Raw genomic sequence first — 16,361 nt, forward strand, 5'->3', positions numbered from 1 at the left:
CGTGTGCTTTTCGAGTTTGCATTTCTTTTATTTGCATCGGTTTTTTAATTTGCTTGATTATTTGGATTTTTATTTTAGAAACCTAATTCACCCCCCCTCTTAGGTTGCCATTTTGATCCTCAGACCACTCAACTCTAACGGGACTACTCAACACTAATGGACAAATATCATCCTAACCATATAGTTTTTTTAAAATTTTTTTTACCATCAATAGTATATATATATATATATATATATATATATATATATATATATATATATATATATATATATATATATATATATATATATATATATATATATATATATATATATATATATATATATATATATATATATATATATATATATATATATATATATATATATATATATATATATATATATATATATATATATATATATATATATATATATATATATATATATATATATATATATATATATATATATATATATATATATATATATATATATATATATATATATATATATATATATATATATATATATATATATATATATATATATATATATATATATATATATATATATATATATATATATATATATATATATATATATATATATATATATATATATATATATATATATATATATATATATATATATATATATATATATATATATATATATATATATATATATATATAGTCCACTGAGATACTATCGATACCGTCAAGAGCTTGGTGCTACTGAGTTTTCCGTCGTTAGATTTAATCCTTTGACTATTTTTATCCGTTAAATTATATTATTCAATCTATAACTAATTCAATTCTAGAGGGTTCACATCATTCTAACCGTACATTTTTTCATTTAATGACCGAAAATCTAATAGCACAAATAGCTTGGTACTATTGATAGTATTCCAGCGAGTTGAGCTAGAATACTCTCAAAAGCATCATGAAGGTAGTGATTTTGAGTTTTTAGCCATTAAATGGAGGGATGTGAGGTTGAGATGATAGTGGTAGGTAAAATAGTGTTTGATCCAAAAACTATTAGTAATCAAGAAGTAAATTCAAAGGCTAAAAACTTGGAAGCGCACCAAGAGATTGGTGCTTCTAATTAAAAGTATTCTAGCTCAATTAGTATTCCAGCATATATATATATATATATATATATATATATATATATATATATATATAGAGAGAGAGAGAGAGAGAGAGAGAGAGAGAGAGAGAGGTTTCTATACTTTCGAAAGTACGGAGGCCTCCGTACTTGTAAGTTATTTTCAATGATGGGACTTCCAATTCGGCGATCGGTTTCATTAAATATGATCTACGCTATTGGAACTATCTAGAAACCAAATTTCATAATTTTTGACTTTGTTTGCCTAGTGAACGAGTAGCATTAAAATGAACGGCTGAAAATAAAAATCTCATAAAAAACAGTGATAAAAGACTCAAATTTCAAATCAGTAGTATTGTTCTTACTCTTAATGTTAAGTAGAATTTTCTATTAAAATTTCACATAATTTGAAAACTTCTACACCGTTGAATTTAAAAACATGTCACATCGGCCGTTAAAATAGTCATTTTTGAGATCCTGTGATCGTTTGGTAAATGATGTCGAAAAATTATAAAATTTGGTTTCTAGATAGTTCCAATAGCTTAGATTTTGCCTAACGGAGCCGATCGTCGAATCGGATTTCCTAGAATCGAAAACAACTTACAAGCACGGAGGCCTTCGTACTTTCGAAAGCACGGGAGACGTACTATATATATATATATATATGTATATATATAGTGCGGCTAGAATGCTTATGGAAGCACGGAAGGCTCCGTGCTTCCATTTTGTTTTCGATGTTCGGACTTTCGAATCGGCGTTTGGCTTCGTTAGACTTGATCTAGAGTATTTGAAATATCTAGAAAATAAATTTTGCGATTTTTCGATATCATTTGCCTAGTGATCGAAGTGGCTCAAAATCAACGGCTGAAAATAAAAATCTTACAAAATATGATGATATGACATTAAAATTTTAGATCAAAGTTATTGATCTTGTTTTATATGGTATAAAGAATTTTCTATCAAAATTTCATGTGATTTGGATATTTCTACACCGTTAAACTTGCAACCGGCTCACCACGGCCATTAAAATTATTGATTTTGAACCCCTTCGATAACTAAGCAAATAATATCGAAAAATCACAAAATTTATTTTCTAGGTACTACAAATACTCTAGATCAGCTCTAACGGAGCCGATCGTCGATTCGAAAGTCCGAACATCGAAAATAATTTGAAAGCACGAAGTAAGCATACCAGCCCACTCTATATATAACACTCGCTGACTTCACGTCGACCTAAAAAAAAGTAGTGAACTCCACGTGTCTGCCTTGCCTTCATTTCACTTTTTTGTCTCTGTGAAGGCGGAAGAGTAGAGTGAGGGAGACAACATCTACTCTGTTCCAAGGGAACAAAGGCAGAGTGGTCGAGTGAATTCATAAAGGGAGAAAAAGGAGACCTTCCCTTTACGCTTCATCGGTCGTACTTCGCTTATTTGAGACTGCACCACTTTAAAAGGAGACAGCACGTGTTCGTTGATTATCTATGCATAAAGAACTTTGTTAGTGTAGTCTAGTCTGATAGTTGAAGTTCTTGTTAATGGGCAGGAAAAACATTATTTGATAAACAGATGGGGCGTCACAAGCATCTAATGAAAACCCCTTTAACAAGGGGAAAGGGCGTCAAGGCCACGAAGATTGTGAAAGAAAGAACCGGCCTTTTAGTTGAAAAAAACTAGAGCAAACCCAAGCAAAAGTGAGATGGCAACGGCTAAAATCACCCGAGAGAGAGGAGTAGGAAATATACTAAAAGAAGGCAGGTACGGTTCCCTACTCCTTAAAATGTCATCTTGATGTGATTTGATAAGAGGAAATTGCCAAAAGATTGAGATAGATATGTTTGAATGAATTCAGACCTCGTCATGTTCATCCTTATTCCCTAACAAAAATGAAATCTCTTTTATTTTATTAATTTTTTTAATCACCTTCACGAAGGAGGTGGACTTCAACCATCCTCTATGGCCTTTCATCTTTCTATTCTTTTAAAAGATGCGCATAAAACAAAACCAAAACCGTGAAGTTTAGCGGTCATGTTTGAATCCAAACTAGCTGGAGATTCGCACATGACTCTACGAAATTTCATATAAATCAGACTCAGCCCTAAATGATATATATATATATATATATAAAATTTAAGGTCATAGGCGTGGGCCAATTGGCCAAGTGGTCCGAAGCTCTAACGCGTGGCCTACCTGGGAGCATGTGTTTCACAGATTCAGAATGGCCTGTAGCTGCGGGCCTCAAGTATAGACTATTGAGTGCATTAGGGAAATAAAAACTAAACTTTAATCAATTTTAACTGTCTCTTTAGTTATATAAACTGTAGATCCGGAGCGAATTCTGAAACAAAATAAAAATAAGGCAAGTAAAAAACAGCTAAAATTAAGCTTTACATTGTGTTTTGTCGACAGGACGGGCATCCATGACGCGAGCCAAATTTCATAAGAGAGAGGGGGAAAAACGACGTCAGAAGAAACAAACAAAGTGAGGACGTCCGCTCCTTAAATGCTGAGTCGACGCTCTTCATTGCTCCTTAACCCATGCCTGCGCCCACAGGAAGAAGGAAAAATTCTAGAATACATCAGGTATATTGATGATGTGGCGTAATAAATCAATCAAATATTTTTCTTTAGAGGTACATATTTCATCATGATTATAAAAAAATATTTTTATTGTACTTTTATTTGAAAAGAAAAAAATAATTATTTTGTTATTGATGACGTAGTGCAAGTGTGACAGTGTAGAATTCCTCACGAAGAAGACCCATACCTGCACCCACACGAAGAAGAATGTCGACCTCTTGATATAATTCTTATTCTTCCTCGCAAGTCTCAATATCTCCCATCGAAGTAGAGAATTAATTTAAGCGCCTTCATTAATCTATGANTCGACCTCTTGATATAATTCTTATTCTTCCTCGCAAGTCTCAATATCTCCCATCGAAGTAGAGAATTAATTTAAGCGCCTTCATTAATCTATGATTGATCGATCGATGCATATTCCACCGTTATTCAACTTCTTGCACCTAGTATGGCTGCTTGTGCCGGCATCATCCTCTTCCCCCGACTCCGTCGATCCATCGGCGCTCGGGATGGACGCCCCCAGCTGCAATTTCGACTTCCCATTCGGCGCCCCAGGCTTCTCCCAATACCGAAAGGGCTTCGAGGTGTCTTGCAACCCCAGCCTTTCGGGGAGCCCCTCGTGGCTCCAAGTCGGCTCGAAGAAGCTGCAGATAATGAACATCTCGATAGCCGAAGGCTACGTGCGCACCGGAATCACCCCATCCACGTGGCAGTGCTCTCGCTCGGGCGAGACGGGAGAGGGCATCAGCCTGGAGGGCACCCCGTTCACCTTCTCCCACACGCGGAACAAGCTGACCGTCGTCAGTTGCGACACCTTCGTCAGCTTTGCGGACCATCGAAATTCTAGCGTCTCCGTCGGCTGTGTCTCCTTCTGCCCCTCGCAGCTGAGCATTACGGATGGCGCCTGCTCTGGTGTCGGCTGCTGTCAGGCCGCGATCCCCGTGGGGCTCAAGAGTTTCGACGCACAATTCTACAGCATCCCGGACGAGATAAAACGGCGGTGGAAACTGAAAGTTAACAACACTCTGCAGCCGATGACGCCCTCCTCGTCCGGTCACCAAAGAAAGGAAGCTCCAAGTATAGTTTTCGAAAACACGACGCCGCTGTGCAGCAAGGTGTTCATCGCGGAGTATGAAAATTTCACCTTCTCGAAGAGGTATCTGGAGATCAGCGGCGACTGGGAGGACGCGCCCCTGTCAATGGTGTTGGATTGGGCGATCGGGAACGAGACGTGTGTGGATGCGAGGCGGAGGAACGCGTCTGACTATGCTTGCATCGACGATAACAGCTCCTGCTACGACTCCCCGGATGGGGTGGGGTATCGCTGCAACTGCAGTGAGGGCTATCAGGGCAACCCTTACGTCGCCGGCGGATGTCAGGGTAAGTCTAGTAACAATAAAAATAAGGTATATATATGATCATTGTCGCATGTTCAGCGTTCGGCGGCGAAGTTCAAAAATTCGAAATTCCACAAAAATTCGTTTGAAAATATTTTGACAATCATTGAACTGATAAACAATCAGCATATAATACTAGAATATATAAAGGTATAAAATCTCTATGCAATACTTTTATTTTTCATCATTTTTAAGATGATAAAAGTGAAAAATGTAAAGAACAATCTACTTAACAATGAATAATGTATACAATAAGTTTTTTAATATATTTTTATAATTTTTTTGGGTGATATCTATCTGCTAGCAAATAATTTGGCCAAATATTCAAACGACTAAGAAGTCTTGAACTATTAACAAATTTTGTAAAAAATTGAAGTCGTGGAACACCTCTAGTTAAGTCAATGTTTATATCTTCTCAGACATTGATGAATGCGCGGATCGAGACAAAAACAACTGCCTGTGGAATTGCAGGAACGAGCCCGGGAAATACCGTTGCATTTGTCCACGCGGACACCGGGGAGATGGAACCAAGTACGGAAGTGGTTGCACCAGGGAAGCCGCAATTACAGAGATTGGCCTAGGTACTCTGCTTTAAGCCCTGCTAACATTAGAGTTTATATGTTTCCCTGGTAACAATTTAGAAATGGATCACAATCTAAGCATATCAGCAACAAATAGCACAAATAGGTTTGCGCTTATTGCCTACTCTGTTTAGCTTCTGATTTTTCACTTTGAAGTCGTAGACAACTTTGGCAAAGTGTTTGACTTAAGAAAGGACTAGGACTATAAATGCAATCGGCGAGTACAGTAGCTTCTAAGCTCAAATGCATCGGCCAAAGTTGTAGAGAGAATTGAAAGATATCCGAGAGTGATTACTATTACTATTTTCTTTGTTGAGAGAGAAAAGTAATATATCATTCGTTTTATTTTTTTTATAAATAAAATTAACTGAAAATATAGAACAATCAGACTTCGAACTTGAAAACATTGTTAGCAGCCATCAAACACTTTATCACTTATATTAGAAAGGACCAATATATTAGAGAGATTTTTAATAGAGAAACTGTTTTATTCAATCTAACAACTTTGGTCAATAATATTTTTGTAGAATCTTCGATCAGATCAGGGCCATAGAGCCTCTGATTTCCTAGAAAAATGAAATGATCTCCAAATCTTTTATATATATATATATATATATATATATATATATNCTATATATATATATATATATATATATATATATATATATAAAATATATATATATATCCAACCACTCCTACAAGTGAACAAGAGAAAAGAAGAGACTGTTGGAATTTTGACATTAATTAACGAAACTTGTAAGTTTTGAATTGTACACAGCGGTTGGGCTGTCGGCTATGATTCTGATCTTCCTGGGAAGCTTGTGGATATACTGGCTGCTGAAGAAGCTGAGGCTCGGAAGACTCAAACGTCAGTACTTCATGCAAAACGGAGGCCTACTATTGCAGCAGCGAATCACATCCGCTCGCAGGGCCACCGCGAGGATCTTCACCATCGAAGAGCTCGAGAGAGCCACCAATGGCTTCAGCAAGGACAGAGTGATCGGCCACGGCGGCTACGGCACGGTATACAAAGGAATACTTCCTAACGACCAGATCATCGCCATTAAGAGATCGAAGCTGGTGGACGAAATCCAGATCGAATCCTTCATAAACGAGGTGGCCATCCTCTCTCAGATCGATCATAAGAACGTGGTTAAGCTACTGGGTTGCTGCTTAGAATCTCAAGTCCCTCTCCTGGTCTACGAGTTCATCTCCAACGGCACACTTTTCCGCCACATTCACGAGAAACCCAACAATGTGATTCCGTGGGAGGCTCGCCTCCGAATCGCAGCAGAGACCGCGACAGCTCTGGCGCATCTTCATTCGAGGGCTTCTGTACCCATCATTCATAGGGACGTTAAGTCAGCTAACATATTGTTGGACGAGAGCTACACCGCAAAGGTGGCGGATTTCGGGGCTTCGAGGTTGGTGCCTTGCGACCGCACGCACGTAACGACGCTAGTGCAGGGGACGCTGGGTTATTTGGACCCCGAATACTTCTACACGAGCCGGTTGACGGAAAGAAGCGACGTTTACAGTTTCGGAGTTGTGCTGGTGGAGCTGCTAACGGCGGAGAAGCCTGTGTCGTTTTGTCGGACGGAGACGGAGACGAACCTGGCCTCGCATTTCGTGATGCTGCTGCAGGGGAAGAGGCTGTGGGAGGTGGCGGACAGTCGGATGGTGGCGGAGGCGGGGGAAACGCAAATGCTGCCGGTGGCTGATCTCGCGAGGAGATGCTTGAGCGTGAAGGGAGAGGAGAGGCCGACGATGGAAGAGGTGGCGGTAGAGCTCGATGCGCTTCTAAGGCTCATGAAGCAGCACTTAGCATTGAGAAGAAGCTTACAGGACGGGGCGAGGCCTCTTGCTAAGCCTTTAGCTATCAATGACAATAATACTATTGACGAGGTTGGTGCAGAGAGAGTCTGTGAAGGAGGATGAGCACGGTGAATGCAATCTAATTAACAAATTAAATATTAAAGTGTATAAAATTGTATGGTGCTGTCAAAGTGAAAGTTGTAAAATGCTTGATTGTCGATTTATTGTAAAAGTGTTGTCTATTATAGAGAAAGGTGCCGTTTCACAAAAATTCTAATAAACTAAATTGTATAAAAGAAATTAGCTGTTGAAAACTTTTCCGGCTACAACCCATTTCATACCAGTCACGTGAACTTCAAATTCTTTTGCTTAACCTTCTTTCCCTCCGTGCTCTTTTATTTTCATTTGAGTTATTTTATCCAATTAAATTAAAAATTTTATTATACTAATTAATCAACAGTTTTGTACAATTTTAATTTGATTAAAAAAGTTCTCTATTATAAATACAGACAGTTTTGTATAATTTTAATTTGATTAAAAAAATTCGCCACCTTTGCAGTGTGTAAGGGGGACATGAGGAACACGAGAGTCCTTCCTCCCCCAAGGGAGAAAGGGGGACAGGAGTATCACGAGAGAGAGAGAGAGAGAGAGAGAGAGAGAGAGTAGAAATCTGTAGTAGGATTGGGAGAGAATAAAAAAATGGTACAAATTTTTTAAAAAAATTCAAGTAGTGTAAAAAATTTTAAAAGTACAAAAAGAAAATCAATGCATCTCCACTACGCTCCCACTTTTCAGTCGCGAAAGCTCCAACTACGGAGGTTCCATCATTGGGATATCCACCCCAAGAGATTTCCTTCCACACGGCTGATTGCAAGTGGATATTATTGGTCCAAAGCGCGTTTTGGAATGAAAAAATTGGACCAAACACCGACTTAATCACAAATAAGGTGACTTTTGATATAGTTATCGTTTTTAAAATTTTTAAGACGTTAATTCAATAGTGATGAATGACAATTTATTTAAATTCTTTTAGGCAACTAAATTAGTTATTTTAAAATTTTTATTTTTATTGTCAAATAAATACCATAAATATATATAAGGATTGCAAGTAATTCACCATTCATTTCTACACTATTTTATAAGTAAATTCTATTTAACGGAATGAATAAAATAGCAACTAATACCAAACAAGGCTAAACATGTAATACTTTGAATTATTAATCACGAATTAATTCCATTTATGCTTGAGATTGACATAATTTTGTTTCTTAATTAGGTCTAAAATTCTTCACCGGAGGCTATTGGTTCTATGTAACATGTGTATGTACAACGGGGTCAGGGCATATGTTTGGAAATTTGACGTCAGAAGAAGCAAACAAAGCGACGACGCCCACTCCTTGACTGCTGAGTCGACGCTCTTCGTCACTCCAGCAAGATCACCAAGATCATATCATATCACACACCACACCCACACCCACACCTTCACGGTATCATTCTTATTCTTCCCCTCACGCGCGTCTCTATATCTACCATCGAAGTGGAGAATTAATTTAAGCGCCTTCATTAATCTATGATCGATCGATCGATGCATATTCCACCGTTATTCATCGTCTTGCAGCTAGTATGGCTGCTTGTGCCGGCATCATCCTCTTCCTCCGACTCCATCGATCCATCGGTGCTCGGGATGGACGCCCCCAGCTGCAATTTCGACTTCCCCTTCGGCGCCCCCGGCTTCTCCCAATACCGAAAGGGCTTCGAGGTGTCCTGCGACCCCAGCCTTACCGGGAGCCCCTCGTGGCTCCAAGTCGGCTCGAAGCAGCTGCAGATAATGAACATCTCGATAGCCGAGGGCTACGTGCGCACCAGAATCACCGCCTCCACATGGCAGTGCTCTCGCCAGGATGTGGCGGGAGCAAACATCAGCCTGGAGGGCACCCCATTCACGTTCTCCCCCACGCGGAACAAGCTGACCGTCATCAGTTGCGACACCTTCGTCAGCTTTGAGGNTGCGATTCAGCATGTAATTTTTTGATTAACCTCTTGTTCCTAAAAAATGATACGAACTAATAATTCTTCGACAAGTTTTGATTTTTCTTATGGGTAATTTCAATTTTTTGAAAGGATTCAGCTGCATTATTCGGAGTTTCATCTATGGAGATAAGAGTAGCTTTTCATGTTATGATACAGTCAATGCTCATCAGGAACAAATATATTAATTCCTTTACAATGTTTTCTGTGATCTAGCTTAAGTTCGGAGGTAGTGAATTGCGACTACTTGTGCGCAAAGAGCTGGCGAAGAGTGATGTCGGAACTGTTGGTACAACCCAAACCATATTAAAAATTCATCAACCAAGAACTCTAACATAATTTAACAGAATCCAGTTTCTCCCAAATTAAGCTACGGATCGAATCAAATGAATCCCTAAAAACTGAGCAAGTACCCACGACCTATTCCAAATTCTATCAAACGAAACCATCATTGCTCACGAAAATCACAAAATTAACGAGATAAGATGAGTATAAGAGAATCGATCTTGCCCAAAACCTAATCCGACAACCCCATCCTTCTCATCAGATCATCAACAACACGCAAGAAGCAGACAATAGGGAGCAGACACAGGGATCACGATCCTGATCTCGGCAAACTCCGATCATGGGAAGCCCTAACCCTAGAGGAGTGGAGTGGAGTGGAAGGGAGGGGAGAGAGAGGGGGAGAATGAGAACCTTGACGATCTCGTCGCTGGGGGCGGCGATCTCGGGGTCGAGGGCGCGGATGGTGCCCTCCTCCTTGCGCTCGAGGGTTAGCAGGGCCTCGGCGAGCTCGGCCTCAACACAGCAGCAGCCCACCTCGTCCTGTTAGGGCTTCTTCATCTTAGGGTCCGAAGGTTCCTGCTAGCGCTTCGTCGCCGCGCTCTATCCCCACCTCGTCCCGCTAAGGCTTCGTCGACCGTGGCGATAGTCGCGACACGATGCTTCACCGGCCGCTGAGGAGGTCGCGGCGTGCGGAGGTTGCGGCTAGGGAGGAGCAGCCGGCGTGCAGAGGTCGCGAAGGTCGCTGCAGCGTGCGGAGGTCACGAAGGGGGCGAAAGGGTTTGGGCGAAAGGGTTTGGGAAAAGTGTTTTGTTCACTTGAGCAGGGAACTAATAAGGATTTTTCTGACAAAATTAAAAAAAATTAAAAAAAATGAACCTTTTGTGACGAATATATAAATTTTCTCGCTAAATATTTCGGGCTCTTTGGCGCCAAGTGAAAAAAATGGCGCGGTAATCAATAGCGGGGAAAAATATTTGCAACAAAAATTTTTATTATTTTTTCTGGCGAAATTATAACTATTGTCACAAAAAATTAATATTTTTGTGGCCATATATCACAAATCGCCACAAATAAATACTGATAATATTTATATTTTTTAAAAAATATGACAAAGGCTCTATTGTGACGAAAAATAATCGCCACAATAAATAATATATACATTTTATGACAATTTATTATATTTCTACATAGATGGCTAACGCATTTACTGCGATTTTCGAGACATCGCCGCTATTTCAATTTTAAATATTCGCAAACAAAATTTGCGGGGAAAAAATAAAAATCCCCACAAAAAATTTACCATTAATGAAGATTTTTAGTTGGTCACAAAAAAGTCTCCACAAAATATTGTATTTCTTGTAGTGGCTGCTGCCAAGCTACGATCCCCGTGGGGCTCAAGAGCTTCGTCGACGTGCAATTCCACAGCGTCACGGACGCGATAAAAGGGTGGTGGAAACTGAAAGTTAACAACACGCTGCAGCCGTTGACGCCCTCCTCATCCGGTCACCAAAGAAAAGGAGCTCCAAGTATAGTTTTTGATCCGCCTGATTTCGAAAACACGACGCCGCTGTGCAGCAAGGTGTTCATCGCGGAGTATGAAAAATTCACGTTCTCAAAGAGCGATATGCTGTTCGGCGCTGCCTGGGACGACACGTCCCTGTCGATGGTGCTGGATTGGGCGATCGGGAACGAGTCGTGTGCGGAGGCGACGCGGAGGAACGCGTCTGACGACTATGCTTGCATCGACGAGAACAGCATCTGCTACGACCCGCCGGGTAGGGCGGGCTATCTCTGCAACTGCAGTGACGGCTATCAGGGCAACCCTTACGTCGCCGGTGGATGCCAGTGTGAGTTTAGTAACAGTAAAATGTTATATGCCTTATTAAGGTATATATATAGGAATATACGAATTAATACAATCAGAGTATATATCTTTATATTCCTAAGTTGTTTTTAATAATGAAACTTCCGAAACCATAAAATGTTTACAAATTCTATAAAATAAATTTTTTATGCAATACTTTTATTTTCACCAATTTCTTAGACAATAAAAAGAGAAAAATGTAATGAACAATCTATTTAACAATGAATAATGTATAAAATATTAAAATATATTGATAGATTCATACATTTTTTTAATATTTTTTTATAATTTTTCGGTTGATACCTATACGCTAGCGAATAATTTGGCCAATTATTCGAACAACCAAAGAGTCTTAAACTATTAATAAATTTTGTAAAAAATTGGAGAAGTTTGTCACCACCTATATATTTTCAAGTTTTCTATCGACAATAAGTTACATAAGAGAGCACTTACAACCATATTCAGCCTTTCGGAGTCGTGGAACACCTCTAGTTAAGTCAAGGTATCTATCTTCTCAGACATTGATGAATGCGCGGATCGAGACAAAAACAACTGCACGTGGAAATGCACGAACAAGCCCGGGGAATACCGCTGCATTTGTCCACCGGGATACAGGGGAGACGGAACCAAGAACGGAAGTGGTTGCACCAAGGACGCCGCAACTACAGAGATTGGCCTAGGTACTCTGCTTTAATCCCCCGCTAACATTAGGGTTTATATGTTTCCCTGGTTCAAGTTAGAAATGATCACAATCTATGCGTGTTAGCAACAATTAATAGCACAAATAGGTTTGCTTTTATTGCCTGCCTTGTTTAGCTTTTGATTTTTCACGTCGAAGTCGTAGACAACTTTGGTACAGAGTTTGACTTAAATAAAGGACTAGGACTGTAGATGCAACTGGAAAATGCATGGGCCAACACTGTAGAGAGAATTCAAAGATATAGGAAAGAGATCATTATTATTGTTTTTAGAGACACAGAAAAGTAGTATGCTTTTCGCTTCAATTATTATTTTTTTAAATAAATTTACTAGAAAATATAAAATAACAGCTCTCAAACTCTTTTTCACCGGCGGCGCTAGGGACGGCAGGTATATCAGGGAGATTTTAATAAAGTAACTGTTTTATTCGGCCTTAACAACTTTGGTCGAACAATATTTTCTTAAAAGCTTCGATTAGATCAAGGATTCAGGGCCATAGAGCCTCTGATTCACTAGAAAAATGAAATGATCTCCAACACTTAGATATATCAAACCACTCGTTCAAGTGAACAAGAGAAAAGAAGAGCCCGTTGGAATTTTGACATTAATTAATGAAACTTGTAACTTTTGTATTGTACACAGCGGTTGGGCTGTCGGCTATGGCTCTGATCTTCATTGGAAGCTTGTGGATATACTGGCTGCTGAAGAAGCTGAGGCTCGGAAGGCTCAAAAGGAAGCACTTCATGCAAAATGGAGGCCTACTATTGCAACAGCGAATCACATCTGCTCGCAGGGCCACCGCGAGGATCTTCACCATTGAAGAGCTCGAGAGAGCCACCAATGGCTTCAACAAGGACAGAGTGATCGGCCACGGCGGCTACGGCACGGTATACAAAGGAATTCTTCCTAACGACCAGATCATCGCCATTAAGAGATCAAAGCTGGTGGACGAATCCCAGATCGAATCGTTCATAAACGAGGTGGCCATTCTCTCTCAGATCAATCATAAAAACGTGGTTAAGCTACTGGGTTGCTGCTTAGAATCTCAAATCCCTCTCTTGGTTTACGAGTTCATCTCCAACGGCACGCTTTTTCACCATATTCATGAGAAATCCAATACAGTGATTCTGTGGGAGACCCGCCTACGAATCGCAACAGAGACGGCAGCAGCTCTTGCTTATCTCCATTCGAGGGCTTCTATACCCATCATTCATAGGGACGTTAAGTCAGCTAATATATTGTTAGACGAGAGCTACACTGCAAAGGTGGCGGATTTTGGGGCGTCGAGGCTGGTGCCTTACGACCGCACGCACGTAACGACGCTAGTGCAGGGGACGCTGGGTTATTTGGACCCCGAATACTTCTACACGAGCCAATTGACGGAAAGAAGCGACGTTTACAGTTTCGGAGTTGTGCTAGTGGAGCTGCTAACGGCGGAGAAGCCGGTATCGTTTTGTCGGTCGGAGACGGAGAGGAATTTGGCCTCGCATTTTGTAATGCTGCTGGAAGGGAAGAGGCTGTGGGAGGTGATGGACGGTCGGATGGTGGCGGAGGCGGGGGAAATGCAAATGCTATCGGTGGCTGATCTCGCGAGGAGATGCTTGAGCGTGAAGGGGGAGGAGAGGCCGACGATGGAAGAGGCGGCAGTGGAGCTCCATGCGCTCCACAGGCTCATGAAGCAGCACCTAGCTTTGAGAAGCAGCTTGAAGGAAGGGGCGAGGCCTCTTGCTAAGCCTTTAACTATCAATGACAATGATACTATTGGCGAGGTTAGCGCGGAGATCCACCTTCTATCGTGCACGGATAGTCTGTGAGGGAGGATGATCGCGCACGGTGAATACGATCAAAGATACTTGATGACAAATAAACATGTAATTTTTTGGATTATTAATCACCATCTTTAATTCTATCTGTACTTGAGGTGATTGGTTTTAAATGCGCTTTAGTTTGTAAGAAGCATACGCTTTCCTCGGTCATTTTGTTGTTGAGGCTTCACCGTACGAGTTAGGATTTGCCTATAGATGTACTGAATTGAAGGCACACCAGCACAATCCTAACCTGATTTGAATAACTATTCATCTAATACCAGAGTTTCTTATAAGGGCTCGGCCGCTTAGATTGGATTCCCATTAAATTAACCTGCAACTTCTATTTCTGCAACTGCGTCCTACGAAAGATTCGACTTAACTCTAAGCCCTCGAGCCTTCCTAGTACACTTAGACTAGACCCGAGCAAAGAGCGGGCTATGCAGGGTCCAAGTATTTTGGGGCCGTGCCCGGAATTTGTTCGACCTATTCTGAGCCTGAAACCAAACCAAAATGATCGGGTTGGCGGAACCATACGGAACTGGATCGCATAGAATGCAAAAATTCTAGTCCGGAACGGATCAACTAATCAAAGAGAAAGGCGCTGAAAACTCAGACCCAGACTGAGCCTAACGCAAGCGGCAGAAACGGATGGACGGGTCGGGCCAGGTTTTTTCTAAGACATATAATCTCAATCCTAATCTTCCACAACCTTAATCCTAATCTACTTAAGATTCCGAGGCTAGCTCTCCCAAAGGCCAAAGGGTGAGGGTCGATGATGATGATCGTCATAAATTGACGGTTGAGATCAAGCCAACATACCATCCTCCCCTAGGGTTTTCCTCTTTTTAAGCTCTTTTCTCCTTGGCTTTGCCACCTCTTTCCTGGTCCCCGTCCATCGAAACCTCGCCATGTATGGCAGCGCCGGCGAACCCTAAAGAGGAGGGGGAGGAGGAGAACTCCTCCTCATCATCATCATCATCATCATCTCGTCCCTTCGCCTCCGCCGTTGCAGCGATCGCCGTCGCCCAAATCTGCGGCGGCGCCGGGTTCACCGCCGCGGAGCCCTGCGCCCTCCGCGCCCTCTCCGACGTCGCGGCGCTCTACATCGAAGCCCTCGCCCGCTCCGCCGCCGGCCACGCCAACGACCGCGGCCGCACCGACTCCAACCTGCTCGACCTCGTCCGCGCCCTGGAGGAGCTCGAGGCGGCGGCATGCGGCGGCTTCCTCGGGGGGTCAGACCCCGCGCGGCTGCTGCTGCGGTCGAGCAAGCTGATGGAGCTCATGGCCTTCGTGCGGGACGCGGACGAGGTCCCATTCGCCAAGCCCATACGGCGCCGCGCCGGGAAAGGAGGAGAGAGACGACGGGCTCCGCCGAGCTTCGTGGAGGCGGGGAAAGAGCCGCCGATGCCGCACGTGCCGCGGTGGCTCCCGTGCTTCCCGGAGTCGTGGGAGGGTTGGGGAAGAAGAGGGGAAAAGGAAATGGCGGCGAAGGAGGAAGAGGAGGAGGAGATGGCGGTGGGGACGGGAATGGATGGGGTGGTGAAGAGGGAAGAATCGGGGGTTGCCGGGGTTTTACCGGAGGAGAGGGCGAGGGTCAGGTTTCGGATCGGGGCTGGTTCTGATCGGCGAAGGCGAGGAAGGTGAAAATGGTGGAGAATAATGGGGTGAATTATTATTATTCGGGAAAATGGATATTTAATGATTTTTAATAATTAAAATTTAAATACAGCTGATTTTTGTTGGGACGGGGATTCGATCCCATGATGTGCGAGCCAAACGGTATCGTGTGCTGGACCTGAGCACCATCTCACCAGCGTAGCGGGAAGACTCGTGGTCTTCAATATTTTTAATTATTGTAATTAGTTGAATGCTTCGTTTACAAGCTCCGCTTCCATTCCCCCAACTGTTAATAACTAAGAAGAAGAAATGCTGGTCTCGCTGGGTATAGTTGTTTTTGTTTTTCCGAAATAAATTTCATGTGTTGTAGATAGCATGATTTGTTGAAGCGCGGACGTCTAATTACGGAGAATCTGTATAATGAAAATTAATAATTAGCAGAAACTATTAGGCTATTTTTTTTTTTCCCTGAATATGCTGTTACATGATCAAGATGTACTCCAAGCTAATCAACCCTACAAACCACAGTGGAAAACAGTGCGTTTGTGAGATCCGAATTCTGCCACTATCAAATATTTCCAATGTTATTCCATCAAAACATA

The 16,361-nt window shown here is 41.6% G+C and overlaps 4 protein-coding genes across 4 annotated transcripts; all 4 read left to right on the plus strand.

Annotated features, from left to right (window-relative positions):
• On the plus strand, positions 3,985–7,772 carry LOC109707520 (wall-associated receptor kinase 3-like). Its single transcript, XM_020228840.1, has 3 exons — positions 3,985–5,045; positions 5,482–5,643; positions 6,422–7,772. The coding sequence occupies exons 1-3, from the start codon at positions 4,061–4,063 to the stop codon at positions 7,579–7,581; spliced, it is 2,307 nt and encodes a 768-aa protein (XP_020084429.1). The 5' UTR covers positions 3,985–4,060; the 3' UTR covers positions 7,582–7,772.
• Positions 8,394–9,702, plus strand: LOC109707878. The gene is made up of 3 exons (XM_020229402.1): positions 8,394–8,405; positions 8,735–9,478; positions 9,580–9,702. Exons 2-3 carry the CDS (start codon positions 9,029–9,031, stop codon positions 9,700–9,702), a joined length of 573 nt encoding a protein of 190 aa, XP_020084991.1. The 5' UTR covers positions 8,394–8,405; positions 8,735–9,028.
• LOC109707523 (wall-associated receptor kinase 2-like) lies at positions 11,001–14,249 on the plus strand. The gene is made up of 3 exons (XM_020228842.1): positions 11,001–11,618; positions 12,154–12,315; positions 12,977–14,249. The coding sequence occupies exons 1-3, from the start codon at positions 11,396–11,398 to the stop codon at positions 14,146–14,148; spliced, it is 1,557 nt and encodes a 518-aa protein (XP_020084431.1). The 5' UTR covers positions 11,001–11,395; the 3' UTR covers positions 14,149–14,249.
• Positions 14,761–16,147, plus strand: LOC109707524 (transcription initiation factor TFIID subunit 8-like). The gene has a single exon (XM_020228843.1). The coding sequence runs from the start codon at positions 15,055–15,057 to the stop codon at positions 15,784–15,786; it is 732 nt and encodes a 243-aa protein (XP_020084432.1). The 5' UTR covers positions 14,761–15,054; the 3' UTR covers positions 15,787–16,147.

The sequence above is a fragment of the Ananas comosus genome, linkage group 3 (genome assembly GCF_001540865.1).
Source record: "Ananas comosus cultivar F153 linkage group 3, ASM154086v1, whole genome shotgun sequence".
In the NCBI taxonomy this organism is placed as follows: domain Eukaryota; kingdom Viridiplantae; phylum Streptophyta; class Magnoliopsida; order Poales; family Bromeliaceae; genus Ananas; species Ananas comosus.